The sequence below is a fragment of the Eubalaena glacialis genome, chromosome 13 (assembly GCF_028564815.1).
Source record: "Eubalaena glacialis isolate mEubGla1 chromosome 13, mEubGla1.1.hap2.+ XY, whole genome shotgun sequence".
NCBI lineage: Eukaryota > Metazoa > Chordata > Mammalia > Artiodactyla > Balaenidae > Eubalaena > Eubalaena glacialis.
The window spans coordinates 68221447-68249000 of NC_083728.1; the positions used below are offsets into that span (position 1 = coordinate 68221447).

Below are 27554 nucleotides of genomic sequence, written 5' to 3' on the forward strand. Positions count from 1 at the left end.
CCAGAGCAAATACAAGGCTAGAACGGGCCCATATGTGGACAGCCCCTGGGGGCCCACAGGGCTGGCATGCCAAGTAGAGGTATGTGGAGTGGGTGCCCTTTAAGGTTTCTCTAAAAAGTAGCCTTTTGACAAAGCCACGGTAGCAGCTTCCCTGATAAATCTTTTGGCAAACAAGATTGCAAGGCAGAAATTAGATAAGGCAAAATCAGCTTGAAGCAAGCACCCCCTTCCCTGGAGAAGTCAACAACTAGTTTGGAAACAAGCACTAAGTTCCCAGTATTGAAAAGCCCCACATTAAAGGCTTCAGGATATTATAATGTGCCCTAGACTTGCCTTGTCTTTCACCTTTATGAAAATCAGCGTACTAACTTTCAGGGCAATCAAACCAAGCCAATCCTTGGAGATTCTTTCCATCCTAGTAATTTGGGAAACCCAAAGTAAAATGAACATGAGTTGGGGCAAAATAAAGGGCTTTGGTTAAGGGATATGAGGATAAAATACATCCTGTGTACCAAGGAAAAATACATTCGGTAAACTAGGGAGCAATTGGCTTCAAGTCTTCCAGAATCTGGGAGGCTGCTCTAAGCGTTCGTAATAGTGTGATTTTTACTCTTCATGGCGCCTGACTCCAAAATTTGCACAATTTGGAAGAGGTTGAGAATGGACTCCGCTTCTATTAAAAGGCTTACTCCCTAGACTCTTAATTAAGAAGCAGCGTCCAGGGACTTCCCTGGTGGCACAGTGGTTAAGAATCCGCCTGCCAATGCAGGGGACACGGGTTTGAGCCCTGGTTCGGGAAGATCCCACATGCTGCGGAGCAACTAAGCCCATGAGCCACAACTACTGAGCATGCACTCTAGAGCCCGCGAGCCACAACTACTGAGCCCACGTGCCACAACGACTGAAGCCCACATGCCTAGAGCCAGTGTTCCACAACAAGAGAAGCCACCGCAATCAGAAGCCGGCGCACTGAAACGAAGAGTAGGCCCCGCTCGCCGCAACTTGAGAAAGCCCGCGTGCAGCAATGAAGACCCAACACAGCCAAAAATAGTAAATAGATAGATAGATAGGTAGGTAGTTAGATAGAAGCAATGGGATAATATATTTTTTTAGAAAAAAGAAGCAGCTCCACAACAGTTCTAACTGGTTTAGGACGAGTGATGAGCTACGTTCCCTATCCCTGGTTCAAGACCCATTTTTGGTAGAACCGAGGGGACAGAGGACATTGCTCCTGTATTCAAGCACCATTAACATAAAATTAAAGGACAGCTAATACCGAGTTCTTGGGAAAGCCAGCCCATCGGAAAGGAAGGGTCCCATAATCAGCACTGCTATTATTCGCCTCCGTTCTGCCTCCCCTGACCTCCTCGCTCTGGCATGACCGGGGGCTCCGGGGGAAAAGGATGTGCTCAACACAAATGCTCCTGGTGGCAGACGAATGGAGGAGGTGCCCGCTTCACTCTGCTGCTCACCAGTCACACAGCCTCACCAGCACCCTGAGGCTCAGCGCACACGAGTGCGAGCAACACACAGAGACGTACTCTCTTCTCGTTCACAACCCAGCCTCGCTGCAAGACCTTTTTAAGCAAGATACGAAAACAGTTATGAAGTGCTTTCTTAAGAGGACTTCTAGGTCGCTGTTCTCTATAAAAAAAGATTTTATTGGCACCACACACTTCTGCCTCTTTCCTCCTGTCAACACAGAGAGACTGTCACCCAAGGATCTGAGGTAAGTCCATACAGCCCGCTCTGTTTATCTGCCACTGTCCCCAGTACTGGGAAAAACGAGATTCACGTTATCTTCTTGGAAGTTCACTGTGGTGACGGTCACAGCCGCACTCAGCACAACCGCTCCACGCCATGTGCTATGCCAGCAGCCTGACCGACGGGACTCTGCAGCCTCGGGGCGGCCCCCCAAGGTGGATGTTTACTACCCCCACTTCACAGAAGCAGACCCGGCTTCAGGAGGCGGCGTAATGAGAACCCAGGCGGCCCCCACTGAGGCCCCTGCTGCCTTGCCTGTGAGCAAACCTTACGGAGGGTGTGGCACCGCTCCCCAAAACAGCAACGCAAATAGAAAAGAAAAATCCTCCAGGTGTTTGCAAAATAGCAATCGTTTTAATAGATTAAGATCTCACTGAAGCAATGAGTTGCTCAAAAAGAAAACAGCTCACAAAAGGACAAATTTATAGAGACAGAAAAGTAGATGAGAGGTTTACCTAGGGCTTAGGGGAACAGGGAATGGGGAGTTATTGCCTGATGGTTATGGAGTTTGTTTGGGGTGAGGAAAAAGTTCTGGAAATAGATAGTGGTGATGGTTGCACAGCACTGTGCATGTAATTAATGCCACTGAATTGTACACTTAAAAATGGTTAAAATGGCAAATTGTATGTTACATGTATTTTACCATAATTTTAGAAAATGCATAATGTCATGTACCCAAAACCACTAAATTGTACACTTTAAATGGGTGAATTGTATGGTATGTGAATTTATATCCCAATAAAGCTGTTTAAAAAGATAAAAAAGAGCTTTCAAAGGGTCACTTATAAATGTTATTTCTTTACTTTCCTCTCCCAGTAAAAATCTACAACTGAAAATGCTACCCAGCCCAAAGACTGAGATATGACCATATGCCTCGGGGGGAAAATAACAAGCAAAAAAGATGCGCATGCAAATCTTCTCCCTGAGCACCATTTAGTTACAAGCATGCTTTTTCCTCCCCTCCCTCCCTTTTCTGATCAAGGCTCATAATTGAATACAAAGCCCTACTTATAGGGGGTGTACAGTACTAAAGGCATGATTATATGGTATTTTCTATAAAAACAAAAAGCTCCCAGCACTTGGTCAAAGAAGCAGGTCTTCAAAGTACAAACGTCCCCACAGCAGTAACAAGCTGACTGAGGCCCATGACATGCCAGGTACTGTGCATCTTACATACATTCTCCCATGTCACCCTGACGACACACCTATCAAATGGGTACCAGTGTTCTCAACTCCAGATGAGGAAGCTGAGGCACGGGGAGGGTAACTTGCCCAAGGGGGCCCAGGTATGAGCAGTGGGGCTGGGATTCAAATCCAGGTACCTGACCCCAGAGACCACAACTGCTCTCTACTACACGATACCCTGAAGTGAAGCAGTTCTACTGTAGAAATTAATCAAATGATTTTAACATGTGAAATGCAAATAGAAACCAATTATGTGGTGCACTGTGACACTCACAGCTAGGCTTCCCAACAGCACAAACTGTGTTGTGACTCTTGCTTATGTTGGGAAATTGGAAGTCTCATGGGAGGAATTACTGTAACACTTAAAACAATAGACTTTATTGATAACCAGGCTGAACGGGATCTCAGTAAAGACACATTTGCTCCATCACCCAGGATGCTAAAACCCGACGGCAACTGCTGGGAACCAGGACAGATTAGCCTTGCCCTCTTGTTGCTCCAGTACCTTCTGCTCCTCTGTATGAGGAGGGGCAGGCAGGACACGAGAAGGTGAGGTGAGGGCCTCCCTGCAGGGGGTCGGACACCACTCTCGTGGGAGACAAGCAGGGTCTACACTTCCGGACACATGGGTCGCCTGGCGAAGGGCAGCTGCTGGTAAATGAGGCAAATAAGCATGGGCCTGTCCAGTACCAGTGAAAGAAAGGAGGTTCAGCGCAGATCTTAAGTATTTTGTTTTCCTACAGTCCTTCAGTTTAAAATCTCTCTGATGTTAAATACGAAGCACATGCGTATTGTAAGAAAAAACCTGCTGCTGGAACATGATTGTTTTCCACAGAGGAAAAGGGAGAAAGTATCGGTGTGCTTTATTTCAGGTGCCGCAATGATTCCTCCCACTCTACACTTTTCACTGTTTTATATACCTATACAACCTTCCATAAATTGCTGTTTTCATTTGAATAACAAAACTCTTTAAAATGCTCCATATCAAAGCAATCTTGCTCCCATTATGTACCAATCTGACATACTTCATCATCATCTGATTTTTCATAAGCAAACACTAAAAGGTGAGTACAGGAAAAGTGGACACTTCACATTTGCTCCAGTTTTATATCTGCATGGTAACAGATTTTCTTCTCTATCATGAAACTAAAAACATAAAATACATTCTGCTACCACATCTATTGTTTTGAATCTCCCAGTGTGTTAAATTCTCTTGTATTTCAAGAAAGGAAAACAATATATGCTAGCCACCTACTAAGTTCTAGGAACTATCAAAAATCCTTTTGCAACTCATGCGATCTTTATAACTTCCATGGGAAGGGAATAGTTCCACCCCTGTTTTTACAGAGGAAGAAACAAATTGTCTTACGGCTTGTCTCCTCACCTACAGCTTAGATAGAACATATAGCCATGTCATCCCAGGAAGACACAGATTTCTTCGGGACTCCTGTTCAAATTCAAAACACTTGTGTCAAGCACCAGGCAGCCATCCTGTACAGTAAAGTGCAGGCAGTTCTTCCTTTTTAACTCCACTACTCAGAAATTAGCCAAAATAAGATACGTGCTCATTTCCTTCCTCCTTCTAAGAACTGAGGTAAATAGAAAATAACCTTCCCCCAAAACCCTTCAGAAAAGGTTATCTACAAAAGAGTTCAAGGTGTCTTGCAGAAACAGATGGCTGTTAATAAAACGTTAAGGCAAAAGTCTGATTTTGTGCTTTCTGTGGTGCAATAAAAAGTAAAAGCAGGGGGCTTCCCTGGTGGCGCAGTGGTTGAGAGTCTACCTGCCAATGCAAGGGACACGGGTTTGAGCCCTGGTCTGGGAAGATCCCACATGCCACGGAGCAACTGGGCCCGTGAGCCACAATTACTGAGCCTGCGTGTCTGGAGCCTGTGCTCCGCAACAAGAGAGACCGCGATAGTGAGAGGCCCGCGCACCGCGATGAAGAGTGGCCCCGGCTTGCCACAACTGGAGAAAGCCCTCGCACAGAAACGAAGACCCAACACAGCCATAAATAAATAAATAAATAAATAAATAAATAAATAAATAAATAAATAAATAAATAAATAAATAAAATTAAAAAAAAAAAAAAGTAAAAGCAGAGAGTATTTTTAGCTCCTTCTGGACTAAAAAGATTTCACCAAAGGCTCTTCTCTAAGTCTGGTTTTCCATGCATTGATGAAAACTGACCACGGTCATAAAAGAAGGTAAACCACTTCCTGAGCAGAGAGCCCATGACATAAAGGAAGAGCACAGTGCACACAGCCCGTCATCAGCAGTGGTCTCACCCTGATTTCCGTCACTCAGCAATCTTAGGACTTTCATTCTGAGTCCAAAAAGGAAGGGAGAAATATGGGAGGTGCCAAGGCTGTGAAAGAGACAAATGGTACCATGTGAAGTCCTGCTGGGAGGTTCTCCTGGACAAACAGGGCTCAGAAAGCATCCTGTACTGCACTCAGTCTGCATTCTGCTCAAGCACCAACTGTCTCGGGATCTTCTCAATAGTTGACTCAGTAAAGCTTCCCCAAAAAGCACACCTAACACAGTCAGATGCTAATTTAGAATAATGCAGAAATAGGTGGAGTTTATCTCCCCTCAAGGTCTACTTTTTAAACATAAATCTGGTGAGAGCAGAACAAAATATTATTTGCATGTGTAACTGTCTCATGTCCATCCAAATTTATATTAGGGCTATGCATGTTTGGTTAAGCTTACACTGAGGAAAGGCTGGTGCCAAAACAAATAAACCCTCAGAAAAATTTACAGATTTTTCTAAAACCAACCACTTGAGATAATGTTGATGGCAACTGCTGGATGTTTTTCTACAAGGGCAATCTTGAAGAAAAGTAATAAAATCAAGGTTTAATGTCATAAATGAAACCTGCATTTAAGTAAGAATGAGGTCAATATTAACACAAAAAGAGATGTCAAAAGAAGCAACTGCTTTTCCCACTTTCTAAATGGGTTAAGAATGGATAGCTGACTATGGAGAACAGTATGGAGGTTCCTTAAAAAACTAAAAATAGAAATACCATATGACCCAGCAATCCCACTAATGGGCATATACCCAGAGAAAACCAAAATGCAAAAAGAGTCATGTACCACAATGTTCATTGCAGCATTATTTACAATAGCCAGGACATGGAAGCAACCTAAATGTCCATCGACAGATGAATGGATAAAGAAGATGTGGCACATATATACAATGGAATATTACTCAGCCATAAAAAGAAACGAAACTGAGTTATTTGTAGTGAGGTGGATGGACCTAGAGTCTGTCATACAGAGTGAAGTAAGTCAGAAAGAGAAAAACAAATACCATATGCTAACACATATATATGGAATCTAAAAAAAAAAAAAAAAAAAAATGGTTCTGAAGAACCTAGGGGCAGGACAGGAATAAAGACGCAGACGTAGAGAATGGACTTGAGGACACGGAGAGGGGGAAGGGTAAGCTGGGATGAAGTGAGAGAGTAGCACTGACATAGACACACTACCAAATGTAAAACAGATAGCTAGTGGGAAGCAGCTGCATAGCACAGGGAGTTCAGCTCGGTGCTTTGTGACCACCTAGAAGGGTGGGATAGGGAGGATGGGAGGGAGATGCAAGAGGGAGGGGATATAGGGATATATGTATGCATATAGCTGATTCACTTTGTTATACAGCAGAAACTAACACAACACTGTAAAGCAATTATACTCCAATAAAGATGTTAAAAAAAAAAAAAAAAAGAATGGATAGCTGTACTTGACCAAGCTATTCCAACATAGAATAAAAACAGTCCTTATTTTGCACTTCAAATCCTGCTGGAATTTTTTTTCCCTTCGAAGATGAAGATTCTTCCTTTACAGATGGGGAAAAATAGAGCAAAAAAATCAAAGTGGCCAAGAATTTTCAGGGCAATATCACAGGAGGATTCCTCAATCCTCAACTATTTTTGATATGCATCTAGGTTTCAGCAAAAAATAATCTGAATAGACACAAGTCCCAATTTAAAGTGGAGTTATGTGTTTACTGCCCAGTTCTTCTGAGTAATATCCCTGCACATAATTAGCAATAATAAATTGATCTAGAAATATATAAAGTCTTATTTAAACTTTTAAATCAAAGCCTATTTTGACTGCTCTTCATTTTGGTCACACAGATGACTGATAAAACTAGAGACAGCCCCTATCTAACCCAGTTTGTATCCATCACTTGATTTTATTAGAAGTTGATTTTAATGGAGAAGCAGGATTGTTGTTTTAAGTATTTAAACATGAGTAAACATCTCCCAGTTGGAAAATATTGTTAAACAACGAACTTAACATCAAAAACACAAAAATGCAGGACTTCCCTGGTTGGTCCAGTGGTTAAGAATCTGCCTTCCAATGCAGGGGACGCGGGTTCGATCCCTGGTCAGGGAACTAAGATCCCACATGCCACGGGGCAACTAAGCCCGCGTGCTGCAACTACTGAGCATGTGAGCCACAACTACAGAGCCTGCGTGCCACAGCTACAGAGCCCACGCACTCTGGAGCCCATGCCACAACTAGATAGGAGCCCCTGCACCGCAACGAAGAGCCCACGCGCCACAACGAAAGATCCGGCATGCCACAACGAAGACCCGACGCAGCCAAAAATAAAATAAATAAATATTTTTAAAAAACAAACATAAAAATGCAAGGAAAGGCCACGATCCAAACAATATTTAGTGTCACCTGCAGATTCCATAGTCAATGACATAACTGTCTTTCCTAAGATTTACAAAGATAAACACTACCCCCAAAATTAGAATTAAGAGCTAAGAAAAACCTATTTTGAGCTGGATAGACAGCTAGAACTCAACTGTTAGCAGAACTAATTTCCCATGCAGAAAAATTCAACTTAATTTTCAATATACACTACATTGTTACCCAGTCCTCTTTGAAAGATGTTTTGAAAAGTCAAACACATTTACCTCTGAACTTCCACAGAAAAGAAAAACGAAGATTAAAAAAATAAGAAGCCACAGTATGATAAAATTCACTAACTCAGACTACACAAATTCCAAGCCTATAGGAATCCAGATGGTTGGAATTAACATCTGTCTCTGCAGCATATCACCTACAAACAAGCACTGTGATACTGGTATTTATACAGACTCTGAAGGAGACAGCATTCTTACTCGGTACAGCACTGATGGAAATGTAAAGTGCTGCATATAATGTAAGGAAATGATGTAACCAACCCAACACTGAAATAGTTCTTTCTCTCAGTGGTAGTGATCGATGTGGGCTGCCCTGTTCTGTCTGGCTTGCCCTCAATCTCCTAGAACCCACCCTATGAAGAGAGCTGGGGTAAAGATGAAGGTTCAGGGCTCTGGCACGGAGCCAAACTGTGGCCGGCTTGAGGATCACATCCATAACTTTAGCCTCAACTGTGCCAAGAAAGCACAAACCGCACTTTGAAATAACTATCTGAGATTCTTTGGAAATGCTCTGAACTTAGACGTTTCCCTGAATCACAATGACTTCCTCCAACAATGAAGGTATCCGAGCAAGCTTTTACTTCATTGGATCCATTCAGATGAGGGCTCGGGATGCAATGATAATCAAAACTTCTCCATAGATTATCTTAAAAGCCATCTGTGTAACCAACATCATCTTAGAAAGAACATTATTTAATCAGATAATAATGCAAGCATAACTAATAATCTCACACAGAAAGCTTGTTAGGGGTAAGTTAGGTCTGACTGTGTACACAGACACATACACACAGTCTCCCTTGTGAGTCATTTAAATTCCAAAACCACCAGTTCTTTGTCTTGGAAGAGATGTGCTACCTTCGATAATGTTTTCTTTCTTTCTTTTTTTTTAGCCAATATATTTAATAAATTATTTTTGAAAAGGTCAATTTCTATTTTTCAAAAAACATCTGAGTCACCAGAGATGAAAAATATCTTATCTAAAAATGCCCTAGACCTCCCAATCACCTCTAATAGACATCCCAGATACTGGGCTCTTCCACAGTGAGAGAATGCTGGGGGACTGGGACCCTGATTACTTACTTGTTAAAAAAAGGTTCGATGAGCTTTGATCTGGCAGACACATGAATCTTTGGAGGACTAAGAAAAGAACCTAATGAAAAAAGGCAGAATATTATATGCAGTCAAGTAGACAAAGCCTGAAAAATATCTTTAAATCAATGGTATGGTTCAGCAAGGGTAAAAGGTACCTATCCAGGCCAAGTACACCACAGGTAAGCGGTGATGGTTCTCCCCGTGTACTCTCCATCCCCCGCCCTAACATCCTCCCCCTCCTCCCACTCCAACCTCAAAACCCTCCCACTTCTCACTGGGTGAGTGGATCCCAGGGAAAGGGCAGACAGGGAAGATCCACTCTGGACCATGGTGTGTCTAACAGAAACATGTACAGTGAGTACCTAGGTAGTTTGCCATGGAGATGAAACACAGTCCTGTGATATAAGCATCATAGCCTGCCTCGTGGAGCTGTTCAGAAGCTGTGTCATAACTTGGAAAACCTTCTGCACTTTCTAAAGAGGAAAAAAGAAAAAAAGAAAAAACAGTTTTCCCAAGATCATCACAAATCATGAAGACTGGTAAGTGCACTGCCCTGCCAAATCCAAATGGCATTAGTCTGTGCTGCAGAAACATCCTAAATAGGCAGAAAGAAAGCTATCTATTTCTTAATTCTCTCCACACAAGACCTTGAGATAACAGAGTCACTGAAAACAAGGGCTTTGGTCTAGACTAGAGAAATGCCTCGGTTACATTATCAAAGACTCAGCCACAGGCCTCGCAACTGCATGCAGGTGGGTGCTATTTACAATCATGCGTAACTCGCTCTGTGACAATGATTCCTCTTCTGATTGGGACGCAACAGGTATTTCAGAGTAATGACTAACAGCATGGCCTCTGGCGTCCCACTGTCTGAGTTTGAATCTTTGCTGCACCACTTATTTGCTATGTGATCTTGGGCAGATCACTCCCCCTCTGGGCCTCCATTTTGGTAGAATGGAGATGATAATCAAAGCTCCCTCATTAGGCTTTTGTGAGGATCAAATGAGCTAATATAAGTAAAGCTCTTACACCGTGCTTGGTACACGGTAAACGCTCTGTAATTGTTATCTGTCAATACCCCAGGTAACCCTCCCCAAAAGCAAAAGGCTCCAATCAAGATTGGCAGCTCAATTCAATACTATCCTTTACTATGTCTCCAAGTTTACAGAGCTAAAGATGAAAGCACAACTAAGTCCAAAAATAGATCAGAACTTGCTGTAATGCTGCCCTTGGAACATGGGGCCACTTCATAGGAGAGACCATTTTATAACATGACTCTTTGGTCACACTGATATACACAGATGCTGAGAGAATGAGGTCTAAGAAGAGAAAGCTGCTTTAGAGTAAACTCTCTACCAGAATACTAAATGGAAATAATAGGATAAAACTATAACTCATAGATAATTATTTCCTAGAACCATTCTGGAAATGAATATCAAAAAGGTTACCACAGAATCAAAAGCATGAGTGGAAATTAATAATGAAAAGGCTACAACTGTTTTTATGTCAATACAGTGCTCTTTAAGCAAGAATTCTTTAACCTCAGTAAGTATCAAATATTAGACTTTAAGCTTAAAAAAAGTCTTTTAACATGAGAGCCAACTAAGTCATAGCCTCTACCCTGCCACCAGCTGAAACACATATTTCCAAAATCAATTATTTCCATTATATAGTTAGAGAAAAGGTCTAGGCTTTCTCCCCTCCACCAACCCCCCCACCCTTTTCTTAATTCCTTTTTTGGACTATTCCAGAAAGGGAAGCAAATAACTGTAGCCTTGGCTGCTTTAGTACCTTCCATTGTCAATCTCTGAACCATCAGTCCTATTATCAAGGTCTTGGGAAGTTTGCAGGCTGCAGCTAAGGGAATGTGAGTTACGGTATCAAGCAGCACAACTAGGCTAAGAGGAACCAAGGAAGTAACACCTGGAAGGTTCACCAAATACCTGGGTAGGGGCCATGGCCAGACGTGGCAAAACATCTCTGCCCCCAAGAAACATTCCTCCCTTTTTGGTTTTCCTCACTGCTGCTGTTGGGTGCCTAAGCCACCTCTGAAGGAGGAAGGGCTGGGGCCCCTCCTTCCTCATCTGTAAACCCAGTTCTTGGGCTTTCCTGAGACAGAAAGCATATTTTCACTCTAGCCCTTGCAATTAATCACCAAGTTTGTCTCCTCTGAAACAAAGCACCATAAAAAAGAAAGACACATCGAGTTTAGGGAGAATTCCAAGCATTAGGAAATAAAAAGCCCTGAAGCTTCCATTGCTAAACTTCTCAGTGAACAGGCTACCCAATCCTACTCACGTAAAATAGATGTAGGATTAGAAGACCACCTTTACCCAGAAAACAGTAATTCAACCCAGGGCACGAGCAAGTTAATTTAGCCAAAATCTACAAATGTACAATGTACGTAGTTTCTAGAACAGTTCCACCTTTCTTCTACGATAGACATCCATAATTATCACCAAGAGTTTGGGGCTTTTCAGGATCATTTTATATTCTTACCAACTTTAGGAGGGTTGAAAGGTGACTCTTTTAACCGCTTTTCCAATTCCGCAAGGGAAGTGTTGTTAATGATATCCTGCAAACCAGTAAGCAGAGAGTGATGAGCCTTCATCATCTCAGCACAACATACATTAAAGAGATTCACTGAGTGTCAGGAAAAACAACAACAACAACAACAAAAAACATCTAGTACTGCCCCCTTGTGTTCTTTAAAGAAACACAGGAGTCGTTTTTTTCAATGTGAAAGAGTTTAATTTCCACCATATGGAAAGTACAGCCGTATGAAAGGTTTTTACAGATGTGTTAAATATCTACAGAACTTTGGCCAGAAAGCTATACTGTTCTGGCATTCATTTCACTCAGCCATATAAAGTCACTTCAGAAAGTAACAAATGATTATACTTTTATCTGAATTCTCTTGATTAGAATATATATACAAAATATGTAAAATAAGGAAATGAAGGAGTGTATGCATGTGTAACCTATTCAAAAATACATCATATAACGTTAAAAATTTACATTCAGAAAGAATAAAGGAGAAAAAAAACCCCATAATTCTACCACCCAAAGACAACTAACTGCTATTCACATTTTGATATATTTATTTCTAGTCTTTTTCCAATTTCCTTTTTCCTCTTTTGTTCCTTTCTTTCTTTTCTTTTTTTTTGGGGGGGGTGGGGTTTGAAAATGACATTTCAATAGACCAGAATTCCAAAGCTCTTAGTAGTAATTCAGAAAATTTCAAACTATAGCTTGATAGTTCAGATTTTAAAAATACCTTAAAAGGTTGTGTGCTGGCCATCAATTTTGTATCCAAGAGTCTAAAAGCAAAAGAATTTTTAATAAGGTAAACAAAATGTATAGCAATGTTCAAAATGTATTTTACCCAAATGAAAGTCTTAAAAGTGGACAGAGGAATTAAGCACATCAGCCATTCCAACCTAGTGCTGGCATCTCTGCTACATTAGATGAGGACTCAGTCCCCTCATCCAGGGACTTCATCAAGAGACTGTGGGAAAGTCCACACCCAGAGCACAAGTTCTAGATTTGCTGAGAGGGCATGGGCTACATTGACCTCAAGGGTAAGTTAAATATCCTCATATGTTTTTACATGGATCAAATACTGTTGCAGGTCTAACACTCTCAAGCTGTTACCATCTCCTACCACTACCCAGATTTGTAGGATATAATTTCTTGGAGGGTCAAGATTTGCATTTGGCAGTTTCATACTATTGTTGTTATTTCTTACTATTCTGCTTCAGACACTGGAATACTAAAAAAAAAAAAAAAAAAAAAAAAGAGAGAGAGACACTAATATGAAAACTGTTTCTTCTCACATAAATGTGAGCACTGCAGATAACAGGACAGAAATAGCCTGGCTGAAAGAGCAACTGTCCACCAGCCCTCTTCAGACAGGTCCTCAGATGCAGACCCTTGCTCTGCGGGCTCCATGTGGCTGACGTGGACCTATCAGAACACACAGTACTAACCGTGGACATTATCAGGTTAAGGCACTGACTTAAAGTTGAGAAAAAGAAACTCTCTAGGCAGACAGTTCTTGACCGACTACAGAATACTCTCAACTGGACATATTCAACTCTGTCCAACTATATATTCAACTGTCTCCAATATTCAACTGAATACCCTCGACTGGACACTTCACTGTGACAAGGTTCACCCGATATACAAGAAAGACAACAGCCAACTCAAGAAGACCTCACCAGTTCCTCAGATAACGGGAGGTGGGATGAGAAAAAAGCAGCTGCTGTCCATTTTCACCCTCAGATCGTTTCTGATTTTTAATTTTTAACAACAAAGCCAATCATCAATTGTAAAAGCAAACCATCACAAAGGTAGAGCTGTTAAGCCATTTCCCAGCTTATGTGAATGGGACTGTCATCATGACCTAATGGTTTTAATAAATTACTGAATACCTGTTTGTATTATGGATGCCCTGATGACTGTTTTAAATGAAAGACAGGGGCTTCCCTGGTGGTGCAGTGGTTAAGAATCCGCCTGCCAATGCAGGGGACACAGTTCGAGCCCTGGTCCGGGAAGATCCCACATGTCGCGGAGTAACTAAGCCCATGCACCACAACTACTGAGCCTGCGCTCTAGAGCCCACGAGCCACAACTACTGAAGCCCGCGTGCCTAGAGCCCGTGCTCCACAACAAGAGAAGCCACTGCAATGAGAAGCCCGCGCACTGCAATGAAGAGTAGCCCCCACTCGCCACAACTAGAGAATGTCTGCGTGCAGCAACGAAGACCCAACACAGCCAAAAATAAATAAATAAAATAAATAAATTTATTAAAAAATAATAATTTAAAAAAATAAATGAAAGACAAATCCTCAAAGAAAGCTTACCTGGGGAAGACACATGTTGTCATCTCCTTAAACTCATTTAAGTCCTAAAAAACAAGAGGATGACCTGTTATGATTTTACTCATACACTCACAATATTTAAAACATAAATATTTAAAGTCCCATAGCTCTCTTCTCAAACCGTGATACCTCAAACAGGCCCTTTAGGCTAAACTGTCAGGCCCATATCTTGTTAATAATTACTTTCTAAAAATCTTGTCAATTTCCTCACTGATTGGGAATCATATGACCTGATATTAAACTTCTGCATAACCAAAATAGACAAATATGAACATTTTATGGCTGAAATAGGAGGGGAAAAAAGGTTTCTATTATATGTAGAAAACTGTCAGTAATAGCTCTATTACACAACTCATCATAATAGTGAGACTAGTAGAGTTATTTAAATAAAATGGTTCACAATATCCTGTGATAACCCATAATGGAAAAGAATATGAAAAGGAATATATATATATATGTATAACCAAGTCACTTTGCTGTACAGCAGAAATTAACACAACATTGTAAATCAACTATACTTCATTCAAAATTTTTTTAAAATAAAGTAGTTCATGCAGGAAATAGACATATTGTAAATTAGGTTACACTTTTAATGGAAACACCATTGAAATACTGGTTAAAATGGCCACTAAAACACAGACTTTCCAATACACATGATTCTTGTTTAACTACTCAGAAAATTGCTTAAGTGGCACCAATAGCAAGTGCCTAAATTAGACAATTCATTTCCCAAGTTTATTTGCTCAGGAAGTCTGGAGCTGGAATGAGATTGCTCTCATTTTGAATTAACTCATTTACATACATAATTGCCACACTGTACTGCGTAGTCATACTCCTGACCCTTTGTAACTATACTTCTCTTCAGTGTTATTCATGCTTCATAGGCAACTGCCATTTCCCATTAGCTTTTCAAGCCTGTAAATAGACTGTATTTAGCTAGCGTGAAATATTTACCAGCTTTTCAATGGCTATCATTAAATTAATGAACAATACACGAATAAGTGGTTTCAATGCTAAGTCAAACAAAAATGCAATAAAGACTGTAACCTCTCAATACCATTATAAAGCCTCACAAGCAAAAAAAAATTAGAATTATGGCAACTTCCAGGGCCAGCATATAGCAGAGTTCTAAACCAGTGCCTTCTAAAAGGTCATGCTGAATGAAATACCAAGAAGACTTTTAAAAGGAGATTCTCCCGTAAGAGGCTGTTCCAAAATATGGATTCTTTAGTATACTTTTAAATGCAAAACTTGACAACAGCATATGTAAAAGTTCTACCATTTTAAATTAGGTCTTGCTCTCTATTGTCATCGCTTCTTCTAAAGGTAGATGGAAGAAAACCATTTCCTCCTTCCAACAATGACAGAACACAAAGAAGTTAAATAACATACTCAGGTCACCTGAGTAATAAAACAAGGGATGAAACTGCTTATCCTAACCCACCTCCTACTTCGCAACAAATCATATGCTCTTTCTAGTAGAATTTGATTCAAAACTAGTTACATTCAAGATAACATTTATTAAGTGCTTACATACTAAGTGCTATGCTAGGCGTTTAGACACAGACAATAAAAAAGTTATATTCCTTGTCCGGGACTTCCCTGGTGGCGCAGTGGTTAAGAATCCGCCTGCCAATGCAGGGGACATGGGTTCAATCGCTGGTCCGGGAAGATCCCACATGCCACAGAGCAACTAAGTCCATGTGCCACAACTATTGAGCCTGCGCTTTAGAGCCCACAATCCATAACTACTGAGCCCGAGTGCCACAACTACTGAAGCCCACACGCCTAGAGCCCATGCTGTGCAACAAGAGAAGCCACCGCAATGAGAATCCCGTGCACCGCAATGAAGAGTAGCCCCCGCTCGCCGCAACTAGAGAAAGCCCGCGCGCAGCAACAAAGACCCAACGCAGCCAAAAAATAAGAAAAATAAAATTGAAAAAAAAAGGTTATATTCCTTGTCCAAGGAGCGAATCACCTAGAAGGAAAAGGGGCATAAGTTGTAAAGACAAAATTTATGCAACAAAAGAGGTACACAAACAAAAAGAAGTTTCTCTGAACTTCTGTGGGAGTTCAGAGAAAGGAAAGATCACTTCTTGGGCAAGGCAGCAGGCAGGGAAAACTTCACAGAAGAGGCGTAAGCTGGACCTTGGTAAGACAGGTAAAGCCGTATATAGCAAACACTGAAAAAAGCTAGAGAAAATTCAAGTTGGAGGAAATTATATACCCAAACCAAAGACATACAAAGACACTTTCCAGGGGAAAAAAATGAGCCAGTCTTGCTGGGAATAAGGATGGTAACGAGTGACTAGATTACACAAGAAGGCTGGGCCAGATCACAGAAAGCTTGATATGCCAGGCTAAAAAGAATCAACTGTATAGAAAAACAAAGAATGTGGGATTAATTCAGAATTTTGAGCAGGGTTAGTGATGTGAACAGAGCCATACATCAGGAGATTATAAAACTGACACAGTCGGAAGATACCCATTTGTTAAATCAATATTTAATGCCTCTTACATGCCAAGCTCTGTTTGGTGTTCAAAACACCTATAAACACAGTATTAAATACTTTCCTCTTTCCTTACAGATACCTTCACTGCTTTAAAGGTCAAAAAGTCGTGAGAGAGGCTGCTACTATTCAGCCAATAACGAGTGAATCATCTGCAATTAACATTAGCTCTTTAGATGTACACAATGCAAATTCACACCCATCATGTTTGTTTTGAGGCTCACAACTATGATGCCTTTGAGTCCCAGAGGGCGATACAGTTGTTATGAAAAGCAGGGACAATCTGAAGGTTGCAGAAATAGGACAAGGGAAGCAACGGACCCGCTGTATTCAGAGCTGTGCTGTGTTGGACTTTTCCAAAGAAAGGTAATCAAGATGCTGATGGAACGATGTCTCGTAAGAAATGTGAAGTAACTGAGGCTTTGCAGATGTATAAAAGGCACTGAACTCTAAAGTAGGTATCATCCAAACCAGAAGTCATAAAAGATTAATCTGGTGGTAGTTTAAAGCAGAGGTTGGAAAACCATGGCCTGCAGGCCAAATCTGGCCCATCACCTATTTTTTAAATAAAATTTTACTGGGACAAAGTCACACCCATTTGTTTATGCACTGCATTCTATGGCAGTTTTCAGGCTACAACAGCACTGTTGAGAGTCCTGACAAAGACTGTCCAGCCTGGAAAGCCCCAAATATTTTACTATCTGACCCTTTATAGAAAAAGTTTGCCAACCTCTGGTTTAAAGGATGGACTGAAGGTTAAAGCGAGACAGAGAATCCTGCCTGGAGTTTGCTAACTCCAGATGAGAAACAAGGCTACTTGCTACTTGAAATGAAAATAATCCAGATGTGAAAGACAGCCTGGAGACAAAATTGCCAGGATTTTGTAACTGGCCAAATCTGGGGGACAGAGGAAGAGTCAAAACCGATGTTAAAAACAGTATTGGTGACTGGGCATCATTTATAGTAAAGGAATCAGGAGAAAAAACTGGATTGGAGACTAAAGGAAAGAAAGGTTGTGTTAAGTTGCACATCTTGTTTGCGACATGTGAATTTTAAACACCTCTCATTCTGAAGGCTATCCAGGTAGAGACATGTGGGGTCCAGCATGAATTACGACCTAGATCTGAGGAGAGATCCCAGCTGGAGAAGATGTGGGTGCCTTCAGCTGAAGTCCTGGAAGTGGGTGAGATGACTAAAGGACAGAAAATATGGAGAGAAAATACAGGAGAGGAGAGGACAGAGTGACAAGGGGCAAATGAGACGAGGCCACGGGCAGTCAAGGAGCAGAAGAGGAGGAGATAGAAGAGAAGCTCTTTTCCCAAAGCTCATGCTTCGGTGCACTGAGATGGCTTGGCTCCAAGAGTAAAAAAAAAAACAAAAAAAAACAAAACACCGAGGTCAACAGAGAACCTAAGGGAAGCAGCCTCGAAAGAGGTAACCAATACTTTTGCACAACCTGATCCAGTCTAGATGACCTCTAGCACCACCCCACCTTCAACGGCCCTGCTATGTCTCATGTTAGCAATACCAAACTGGAAGACCACACCTGCGGCCCAGGAAACCCCCACCTAGCACTAACTGAGCAAACCACTGGTGCCACGACGAAACAAATGTTTAACCATGCTCTGGCAATGGCAGATGATCAAAGATCCCTTAAAATGGCTTGTAGGTACATCTCTTCAAAAATGTACAACCAAGCGTAGGAGACTGTCCCTCTGGGAGCATGCTGCAGACAAGGAAATGGCACCCAGCAGAGAACACTTTCTCAGTAATAAAGACTCATGAATTTTTAATACAGGCTGACAAGTCACTTACCGAGGGCAGAGGGCAGTAGAACTGATGAACTGTGTGCATGACATCCAAGAGCATATTGTGTCCAATGACAAGTTTCCCCTAAAAAAAGTCAAGATTAGGAAAAGACTTCTTGGTACAAAATTACATCAGGACTTGAGAGTGAAATGTATGGTTCAGTTCCATAAGGATTTTGTACTAAACTTACTTTTTGACACTAAGGAAAAAAAATGTATAAAGATATGCAAATAAAGAAATTTGGGCTGGCTTCATTCCTCTTCTGGTGTTCAATCCAAAATGCAAAGTAAAACTCCAAATGACTTTGATTTCATTGATTTTTTTCTCTGGTTTTTATTCATCTTGCCACCCACAAGAATCAGTAGTAAAATTTTTATTGAAGAGCTCAAGAAAGTAACTGAAAATGCTAGGTACCTTGAACTGTCGAGTAATTTGTGAACAAACTCCAAATATCTATTTTAGGAGTGTATTCTTTAAAACAACTCACTTATTTTCAAAAGATACATTCATAACAATGCTAAAAGGTAAAAATAACTAATTTCTAATTTTATTAAGTAGAATGAGTTTTCATGTCCTTCATTATCTATGTCAAAATTCATGGGGCTCGTTCTGAAATATTTCCAATGAAATTCACTGCTTTTCAACCAGTAAGGTATAATATATGTGCAATAAATTGGTCCATTTTGATAAAAATTAAACTACGAAAATGGAATATCAACTTGGATCTAGCTAGCCAGGTGACAGCATTTTTAACTTAAAGCATCTGGTCACTACAGTGGAGCTTTTCACTATGTCCCAGTGGCCCTTCAGAGTAACACTCCTTGACTCACAGAGCTAAACATAATTTTTTGAAATAAATAATTTTACACAAAATCTCCCAAATCCAACAGACAAGCCGTCCTTTTGGCTCATTGTGTGGGCACATTCTGAACACCTATACAATGCTAAAATACCAAATATTGATTAAAACCACAGAGAACACGCGGAAGGAACCCAAAATGGAATACAAACCTGAAAGATGAACCTAACTGTATTATAAATGAATCCCTCAACAACACTGAAGGAGGCTGATAAGAACAGAACTATAGGGACTTCCCTGGTGGCGCAGTGGTTAAGAGTCTGCCTGTCAATGCAGGGGACGCAGGTTCGAGCACTGGTCTGGGAGGATCCCACATGCCGCGGAGCAACTAAGCTCGTGCGCCACAGCTGCTGAGCCTGCGCTCTGGAGCCCGCGAGCCACAACTACTGAGCCCGCGTGCAACAACTACTCAAGCCCGTGCGCCTAGAGCCCGTGCTCCATAACGGGAGAGGCCACTGCAGTGAGAAGCCTGCGCACTGCAACAAGGAGTGGCCCCAGCTTACCGCAACTAGAGGGAGCCCGCGGGCAGCAATGAAGACCCAACACAGCCAAAAATAAAAATAAATAAATAAATAGATTTAAAAAAAAAAAAAAAGAACAGAACTATGAAAACAGCATACAATAAGAACTGCATTTCCCAATGCTGGAGAAAAAAATGTACAAATAAGAAAAGAGAGCAGGTTGAAAATAAACCCTGGGCTTCCCTGGTGGCGCAGTGGTTAAGAATCTGCCTGCCAATGCAGGGGACACAGGTTCGAACCCTGGTCGGGGAAGATCTCACATGCCACGGAGCAACTAAGCCCGTGCACCACAACTACGGAGCCTGTGCGCCCACAAGCCACAACTACTGAAGCCCGCGCACCACAGCTACTGAAGCTTGTGCGCCTAGAGCCTGTGCTCCACAACAAGAGAAGCCACCACAATGAGAAGCCTGAGAACCGCAACGAAGAGTAGCCCCCGCTCACTGCAGCCGCAACTAGAGAAAGCCCACGCATAGCAACAAAGACCCAACGCAGCCAAAAATAAATTAATTAATTAATTAATTTTAAAAAAAAAGAAAAGAAAAGAAACCCTGTGGTATTGGACTAGAATCTGAGATCTATCAGTATAAAGGCATTTTTTAATATATATACATATGTGTCAGACACGGAAATGTCAATGTGTGTATACATGCATGGTTACACACGTGTATCATTCTTAGCTCTGTCCAGTGAGGGGAACTAGAAGCACTAACACCACAGCAGTAGCCCAGGACCAGATCTTGGTTTCTAAACACCATTCTCCAATAAAAGGAACCAGGGCTCCTTGGAGAAGTCATTGATTCTACAGCTGAGGCAGGGAAAATAGCAGATGAGTCTGGAACATCTTGTGATGTCAGAAAGTAAGGAGGTGCTCAGAAAAGGGTGGGGGCTTGTTCCAGGGGGAGTCAACCTGAAGAAACTCCAATGGCCAAGGTGGTACCATCTGAGCACCAAAATAAACAATAAAAATGTAGATTAAAATCTGTAGAATGAAATAAATTTCCCTGAGTCCAAAAAAATTTTAAAAAGAATTGACAAATAAACGGGAGCAGGGCCAGCTCTTCCTTCTAGAAGAGTTCCAAGAACGAATGGAGAAAGAAAGAGGGAAACACAGACTCGCCACTAGAAAACCACAGCAATAATGGCTGCAGGCAAGATCCACCAACAGATGCTACGTTACAGGCAAAAGCTTGAGGAAAAACAGGATTTTCGGGACTTCCCTGGTGGTCCAGTGGTTAAGACTCTGCGCTTCCACTGCAGGGGGCAAGGGTTCGATACCTGGTCGGGGAACTAGGATCCCGCATGCCACGCGGTGTGGCCAAAAAAAAAACCAAACAAACAAACAAAAAAACACAGGATTTTCATTGTCTCAATCAAAGTATCTCCCCCAAAATATTTATCAGTCACAAAGGAGGTAACAGTAACACTACAGTGCACAAATCCAGCAGACATCACCTAAACCAAGTGATCCAGGTCAATATCATGAACCATCATTTCTGTGGTATTCCTGCCTCAATCAATGTATGTCCTCAATCCAACATGAGAAAAGATCAGACAAGTTCAAACTGAGAGACAGCTGACAAAATTATAGTCAACACTCTTTAAAAATATCAAGGTTGGGACTTCCCTGGTGGTCCAGTGGTTAAGAATCCGCCTTCCAATGCAGGGGACATGGGTTCCATCCCTGGTCGGGGAACTAAGATCCCACACGCCTGGGACAACTAAGCCTGTGCACTCTAGAGCCCACGTGCCACACCTAGAGAGCCCACGTGCCGCAACTACTAAGCCCGCGCGCTCTGGAGCCCACGCACCACATCTACAGAGCGGCCCGAGTGCCGCAAGGAAGAGCCCACATGCCGCAACTAACACCTGACGTAGCCAAATAAATAAATAAATATTTTTAAAAATATATCAAGGTTATAAAAAACAAAGAAAATTACAGACTGCAGAAAACTAAGGAGAAATAACAAGTAAATGCAATGTGGGATCCTAGATAGAATTGTGAAGAGAAAAAGGACTTAGTGGAAAAGGGTGAAATTCAAATTAGTTCATAATATTGTACCAATGTTAATTTCCTGGTTCTGATAACCATATATTATGTAAGACAATAACACTGGGGTAGCTAGGTGAGGGATATATGGAAGCTCTGCACCAGTTTTGCAACTTTTCTGTGGGTGAAAAATTAACACAAAATTTTTTAAAACAGATTCACTACCAAGAGTGATGGGAAAAGAATTTGGTCTGATATAAAGAGTGTCTACTGTTCACTGGCTCTACAGAGCTTAACTATGTTAGTATTTTTAAGGTACGTGACTTTTAAATTTTAAATGTCTGGATCACTAATAAATAGGGCTTTTTTCGGAGTATGATTTGTGACGTGAATTACCAACGGTCAGCAACATACTATGAATCACTCTGCAGAAGAGAGACAACAGAGAGAAAAAATAAACAGAGGCACAGCAGGCTAAGGTATCCAAATTGTTTGTACAAGGCAAACAAACGTCCCAATCTTGGAAAAGCTACCTAAACCCTCACGGTGGCTATAAGAGGGCTCAAAGCCAACTGCCGCCCCACATCTCTGTGTTTCAGGGACAGCCTCAGTCAAATCAGCCACTGCTCTAAAGGCTGCTAAGAGTGTATAATGTAAGCAAATGTGACTCTCTGCTTTTCTGGATACCCGTAATCTTAGCCACTTCTCAAGAGACTCACACCTTGGTTTTTCTCCAGGCTCATCCAACTTTCTATTCCGTTCTGATGACGTCACTTGAGGGAAAGAGCTCCGGTGAGCCAGCCCTCCTCCTTCACAAGGCTCTCTAGCTTCTGTTTACCGGCCACCCACACCCGCCCCCGCCGGGGACAGTGGCTGCCTCTCCTCAGGTGCTCCTGTTTGACAAGCCTGCACCTGGTGGTGAGGCATTCATGGACTCCTGGAGTCCGGCCGTAAAGCTTCCCTGATGCAGAGTTCAGCGTCTAAGGGACAAGGTGACTCCTCCTCCAGAGGGACAATTTCTTCTCCTTAGGCCAGCTACTCAAGTAAAGAAAAGTCTTGGATTCCAGGCAATTTAGCATCCAGGCAAGCAGTCTGACTCGGATGCATAACTCACAAAACAACCAGCAGCAAGACCCAGTTTAATCTATTCAAGATGTGGGTGCCTCTTTCCTGAAAGGACTTACAAAACAAGGGAAAATGTCTATCCTATCTATTACAGAACCCTCCAGCATATTTACACAAATGGTCAATGCATTTTTTAAATGTATCAAATGTTATTAAGGCTATGAGATATAAGATTCAATTACAGTTATGCAGAGAACTCAATACAATTATTTTTACCCTCTAGATTCTTCTAATTAAGGAATAAAACGCTTCAAACACTAGATTGTTTCTCACCATATTCTTTAGTTTGTTATTCTGCTTCTTATTGGTTTTGAGAATAATAAATATTAGTTCCATGGAGCCACATAAGGCCATCATTGTATAATCCTCCCCTGCGTTTTACAAGAAATGCTTTCTAAAAAAATGGTTTGGATATAATTCCGCAATTACGATGTCACACTAAGCGCCTTATAACAACAATCTGTCTTTATGAAGTTCTAACTTCTCCCTCCAGACCAGGTTAACATTCTAAACGTGACCAGATGATTAATTTGCAATGATAACTGGGCATTTCACCTTAAATGTTATGTTCATGAAATTAGTTAAAAAGTCTGGTTCACTTACCGAATTAGCAATGGCATGAATGACTCTAGAAAACCCCACAGCATCATTCAGTTCTTCCTAATTTAAAAAAACAGAAAAACCACTATTGACGTATACATATTGCTTATTTGAATGGGTTAAAATCTAGGCCAAAAAAAAAGACTGAAGTTTTATATGGAGTTAGATAGCTTTAGTTTCACATGCTTTGAGTCTATCACCCCAAACAACTGCATCTGAAATGACCTATGCACATACATTTCTTCTGTTTTAAAATGAGCAAAGCGGCAAATTATTCATTGGTTACTAAAATAACAGTGCTAGGGTTTACCCATCACTTCCCATCAACTGTTGAAATTTCCTAGTCTCTCAAGTTGCCTTAGAAACACAAACTTTTAAAAGCTGCCACCTGCTGGCCAAACTCAATACTGCATTCAATTCTGAGGAGACCCACCCAGCAGCTGACTTGACAAATCAAGAATGCTCAGACTCTTTTTTCCTGGTCAAATGCATTTTTATAAAATTTTTATAGCACAGCACTGAGACTCATCCCCATTCAGTTTCTCCTCTCCTGTTTTATTCCCAATGCCCTTAAATGGGCTCACTTTCTCTATCTTGAAACCCCTTCCTTTAATCTGAGCTCCACGCAACCACTCTCCTTCTCCTTGTCTCTTCACAGCTAAATTCCTTAAAGACTCCTATCCACTCACTAGGTCCAGTTCAACTCCCAGGGACCCGCAAGCCCCCTGCTCTCCTGCTTCACCTTCACTGAAGTTGCTCACCTCTTTAAACTACTCTCAAGTCTAACAAGCGTTGGCAGGGATGTGGAGAAATTGGAACACTTGTGCCCTGTTGGTGGCAATGTAAAGTGGTGCAGTCACTGTGGAAAACAGTGTGGCTGGTCCTCAAAAAATTAGAAACAGAGCTATCATACGAGCCAGCAATCCCACTCCTGGGTATGTGCCCCAAAGAACTGCGAGGACTCAAAGAGATACTTGTACACCCATGTGCAGAGCAGCATTATTCACAAGAACCAAAAGGTAGAAGCAACACAAGTGTCCATCAGCAGATAAACGGATAAACAAAATGTGGTACATACGATATTACTCAGCCTTTAAAAAGAAAGGAAATTCTGTCACATGTTACAATACAGACGAACCTACATGACATTATGCTAAGTGAACTAAGCCAGTAACAGAAAGACAAATACTGTACGATTCCACTTACATGAGGCACCTAGAGTAGTCAAATTGACAGAGACAGAAAGTAGAACAGTGGTTACCAGAGGCTGGGGGATGGGGGAATGGGAAGTTATTGTTTAATGGGTACAGAGTTTCAGTTTTGCAGGATGAAAGGAGTTCTGGAGATGGATGGTGGTGACGGTTGCACAACAGTGTGAATATATTTTACAGTACAAAACTGTACAGTTTAAAATGGTTAAGATGGTAAAGTCTGTTATACATTTTATCAGAATTAAAATTTTTTTAATTTTTTGAAGAATATTCTTTAAAAAAGAAGAAGAAAACCTACTCCCAAGGCTAAACCCAACGGCCATGTCTCAGTCCTCATCCTACTTCTCGAGAGCATCAGACCCTGTCAACATCCCCTTCTTCAAACACTCTTCCCCTTGGCTGCTGTGTCACAATAACCTCAGGCACATTTTCACACTTCTGCCCATCACTCAGATGCTGGTGGTCCTCAGGATCCGACCCTGGGCCCTCTGCTCCTTCCTCACGCACGTGATAGGTGCTCTCATCCTGTCCCGGTCTCTGCCGACGACAACCAAGTCCAGCCCTCACCCCTCTCCTGCACTCCAGCACGACAATCTGCTGACAGAACACCGATGTTCAGATGCCCCCAAAACACTGAAAACCTCATCTGCTCAAAAGCAGAATGTAACACCTCTGTCCACTGTAGGGGGACAGCCCTGCCACGGTGTCCTGGTGACCTTGCACATATCCAAATAGTCCACGCAGGCAAAGGCTTGAGGTGTAACTAATGTGCATCTGGGTGGAACACCCCAGGAGAGGATGAGAGGCCACCTCCCTCTCTCGCCTGGTAGGCTGTCATGAGACAGTTTCTCACTGTTGCCCAGGTTCTGATGAGGCCTGGGGCTTTCTGCCCCACCGCCTTTTCAGAATAGAGCTGCAGAGTATGAAAGCACTTAGCCGCAGTCTAGACTTGGCTGCTCGGCGATGGGGCATCCACAGCTCACTCTGCAGTCACCTGGCCCCTTCTGTTTCAGTGTTGTCTTTCTGGTTTGTGGGACAAGCACCACGTGCAGCTGTCACCTTCTCTAAGTCATAAACTGTCTAAATCTAACAGAGGCTTGCTGTGTCTTTCCTGGCTGCATTAGTCTGATGTGGCCCTGCTTTATGCATGGGTGAGCTGGACATCCACCCTCACCCAAACCCACTCCTGGCCTCCTCCACCTGTGTCCCCCCACCACCACCACTCCGGCCACCCCATCTAAGTGGACTGATGTCAGCCTACCCAGCTGCTCAACTTTCCGACTTGAGCATATTCTTTCTTCTGCCTTCCTCTTTCACCACCCACATCCAATCACAAATTCCACTGACTCTACCTTCTAAAGATTGCCAGATTCCACCTAAACTGCTACTAACTTTCCTGTTCCAGGACACTGACATCTCTTAGCTGGTTACTCCGCAGCTTAACTGGTCTCCCTGCCTCCAGACTTACTTGAATCCATTCTCCAGAGGACAACCAGTGTGAGGTTCCAACGACGCAAATATGACCGTGCATCCTAATCTGTCGAATCATATCATCTAAACTTTGTTTTAGGAAAACTAGTAACTGTGCCTGAAGTTAGACACAGCAAGATTAGTTAATGGGCTGTGAAGCTCAGTTACACACAATCTGAATGATAACCACTAATTCCTTCTCCAAGACTGCTTCATGGAAGTGAAGACTGGTCAACCATGATGCCAGCCTCACTTTGTTGGCTGCATCTAATTACTTAACCTTAGGTTCCCCTCATTCTCTTCCAGGTTTTGCTACCAATTCGATTCTTCTCTAGTAGAAAAATATTCATTAAATTGAATCTATCACAGGATTTACAACACTGTAGCCACTTCTCACCCAAAGGAAATGAACACAATCCAATCACCTGTTCCTTAGCGTGTTTCTGCTGCTCTCTTCTTTTACGTTCTTCTTCATCTACTTTGCTGATAACAATATAGCGCTCTTTCTAAAAGACATAAAGCAGATATACAATTTTCGGGAAGCTACCTGACCCCTACCCCCCCAAAATTCAGATTCCGCTACCAGTAGAAGTTACAATTTTTCTCACTGCACAGTCCTTCATGGGCTAAACACACTGAAAGTATTTTGAAATGCCACCAAAAGTTGAATTGATGCTTTACAAACCAAAATTCCACCTCCGTGCTTCCATGACATTTTCCCATGGTTTATTAATCACCCCAAAAGACAATTATAAATATCAACAGACTGTGAGAATAAGACACTCCATAATGAACACTAAGATGTTGCATTTGAACATGAATTTCTAAATAGTTGGTTTTAAAATAATTTCTATATAATCTATAAAAATGTTGAATCACTATGTTGTACACCTGAAACTGTAATACTGTAAGTTAAACACACCTCAATAAAAAAATTTCTACATTTCATTAACATAAGAAAAAAATCCTGGGGAATTCCCTGGTGGTCCAGTGGGTAGGCTTCCAGGCTCTCACTGCCAAGGGCCCGGGTTCAATCCCTGGTCGGGGAACTAAAATTCCACAAGCCGTGGGATGTGGCCAAAAAAAAGGAAAAAAAAGAAGAAAAATCCTGGATTTTCTGGTAACTTGTCAGATAACTAGCACCTTCTTCCTCACATACTGCATTTTGTATCAGTCAAATACACCACAAAACCTCCTGTGTCAAAGTTTGAGATTTTTCTTCTAGCAAGACTTAATTTACTTAATCTCTTATATAATTAGACATCTGACTTAACAACAAGAACTAAATTCTAAAATTCCGTAGAAGGAACGCACCATTAGCTCACCATCAGCCCACCTTTACCCATCACAGTTCTATCACTGTACCCTGGGAGTACATGATGATAGCTATGTTTATGCCCCAGATTCTAAAATTTAATTTTACTGGCCCACATAACAGGAAGCGATTATTACATGGATACCATGTATATCAGCTTTCTGTGATGATTAAGAACATGTACTAACATTTGCATACTTTCAAGTTTACAAAGTATGTTCACTTCCATCTACCCACTTGATCACTATTTTTTAAAAAGCTGTGAGATAGG

The 27554-nt window shown here is 41.7% G+C and overlaps 1 protein-coding gene across 1 annotated transcript in view; it reads right to left on the reverse strand.

Annotated features, from left to right (window-relative positions):
• PARN (poly(A)-specific ribonuclease) overlaps window positions 1-27554 on the reverse strand; it is a 159236-nt gene that overhangs the window by 113520 nt on the left and 18162 nt on the right. Inside the window, exons 11-18 of the mRNA XM_061207987.1 lie at window positions 26394-26474; window positions 23291-23347; window positions 18199-18276; window positions 13856-13899; window positions 12268-12310; window positions 11490-11565; window positions 9353-9463; window positions 8979-9048 (exon numbers count right to left, since the gene is read on the reverse strand). Of these exons, the coding sequence (XP_061063970.1) occupies window positions 8979-9048; window positions 9353-9463; window positions 11490-11565; window positions 12268-12310; window positions 13856-13899; window positions 18199-18276; window positions 23291-23347; window positions 26394-26474 (560 nt within the window). The remainder of the gene's footprint in view (window positions 1-8978; window positions 9049-9352; window positions 9464-11489; window positions 11566-12267; window positions 12311-13855; window positions 13900-18198; window positions 18277-23290; window positions 23348-26393; window positions 26475-27554) is intronic.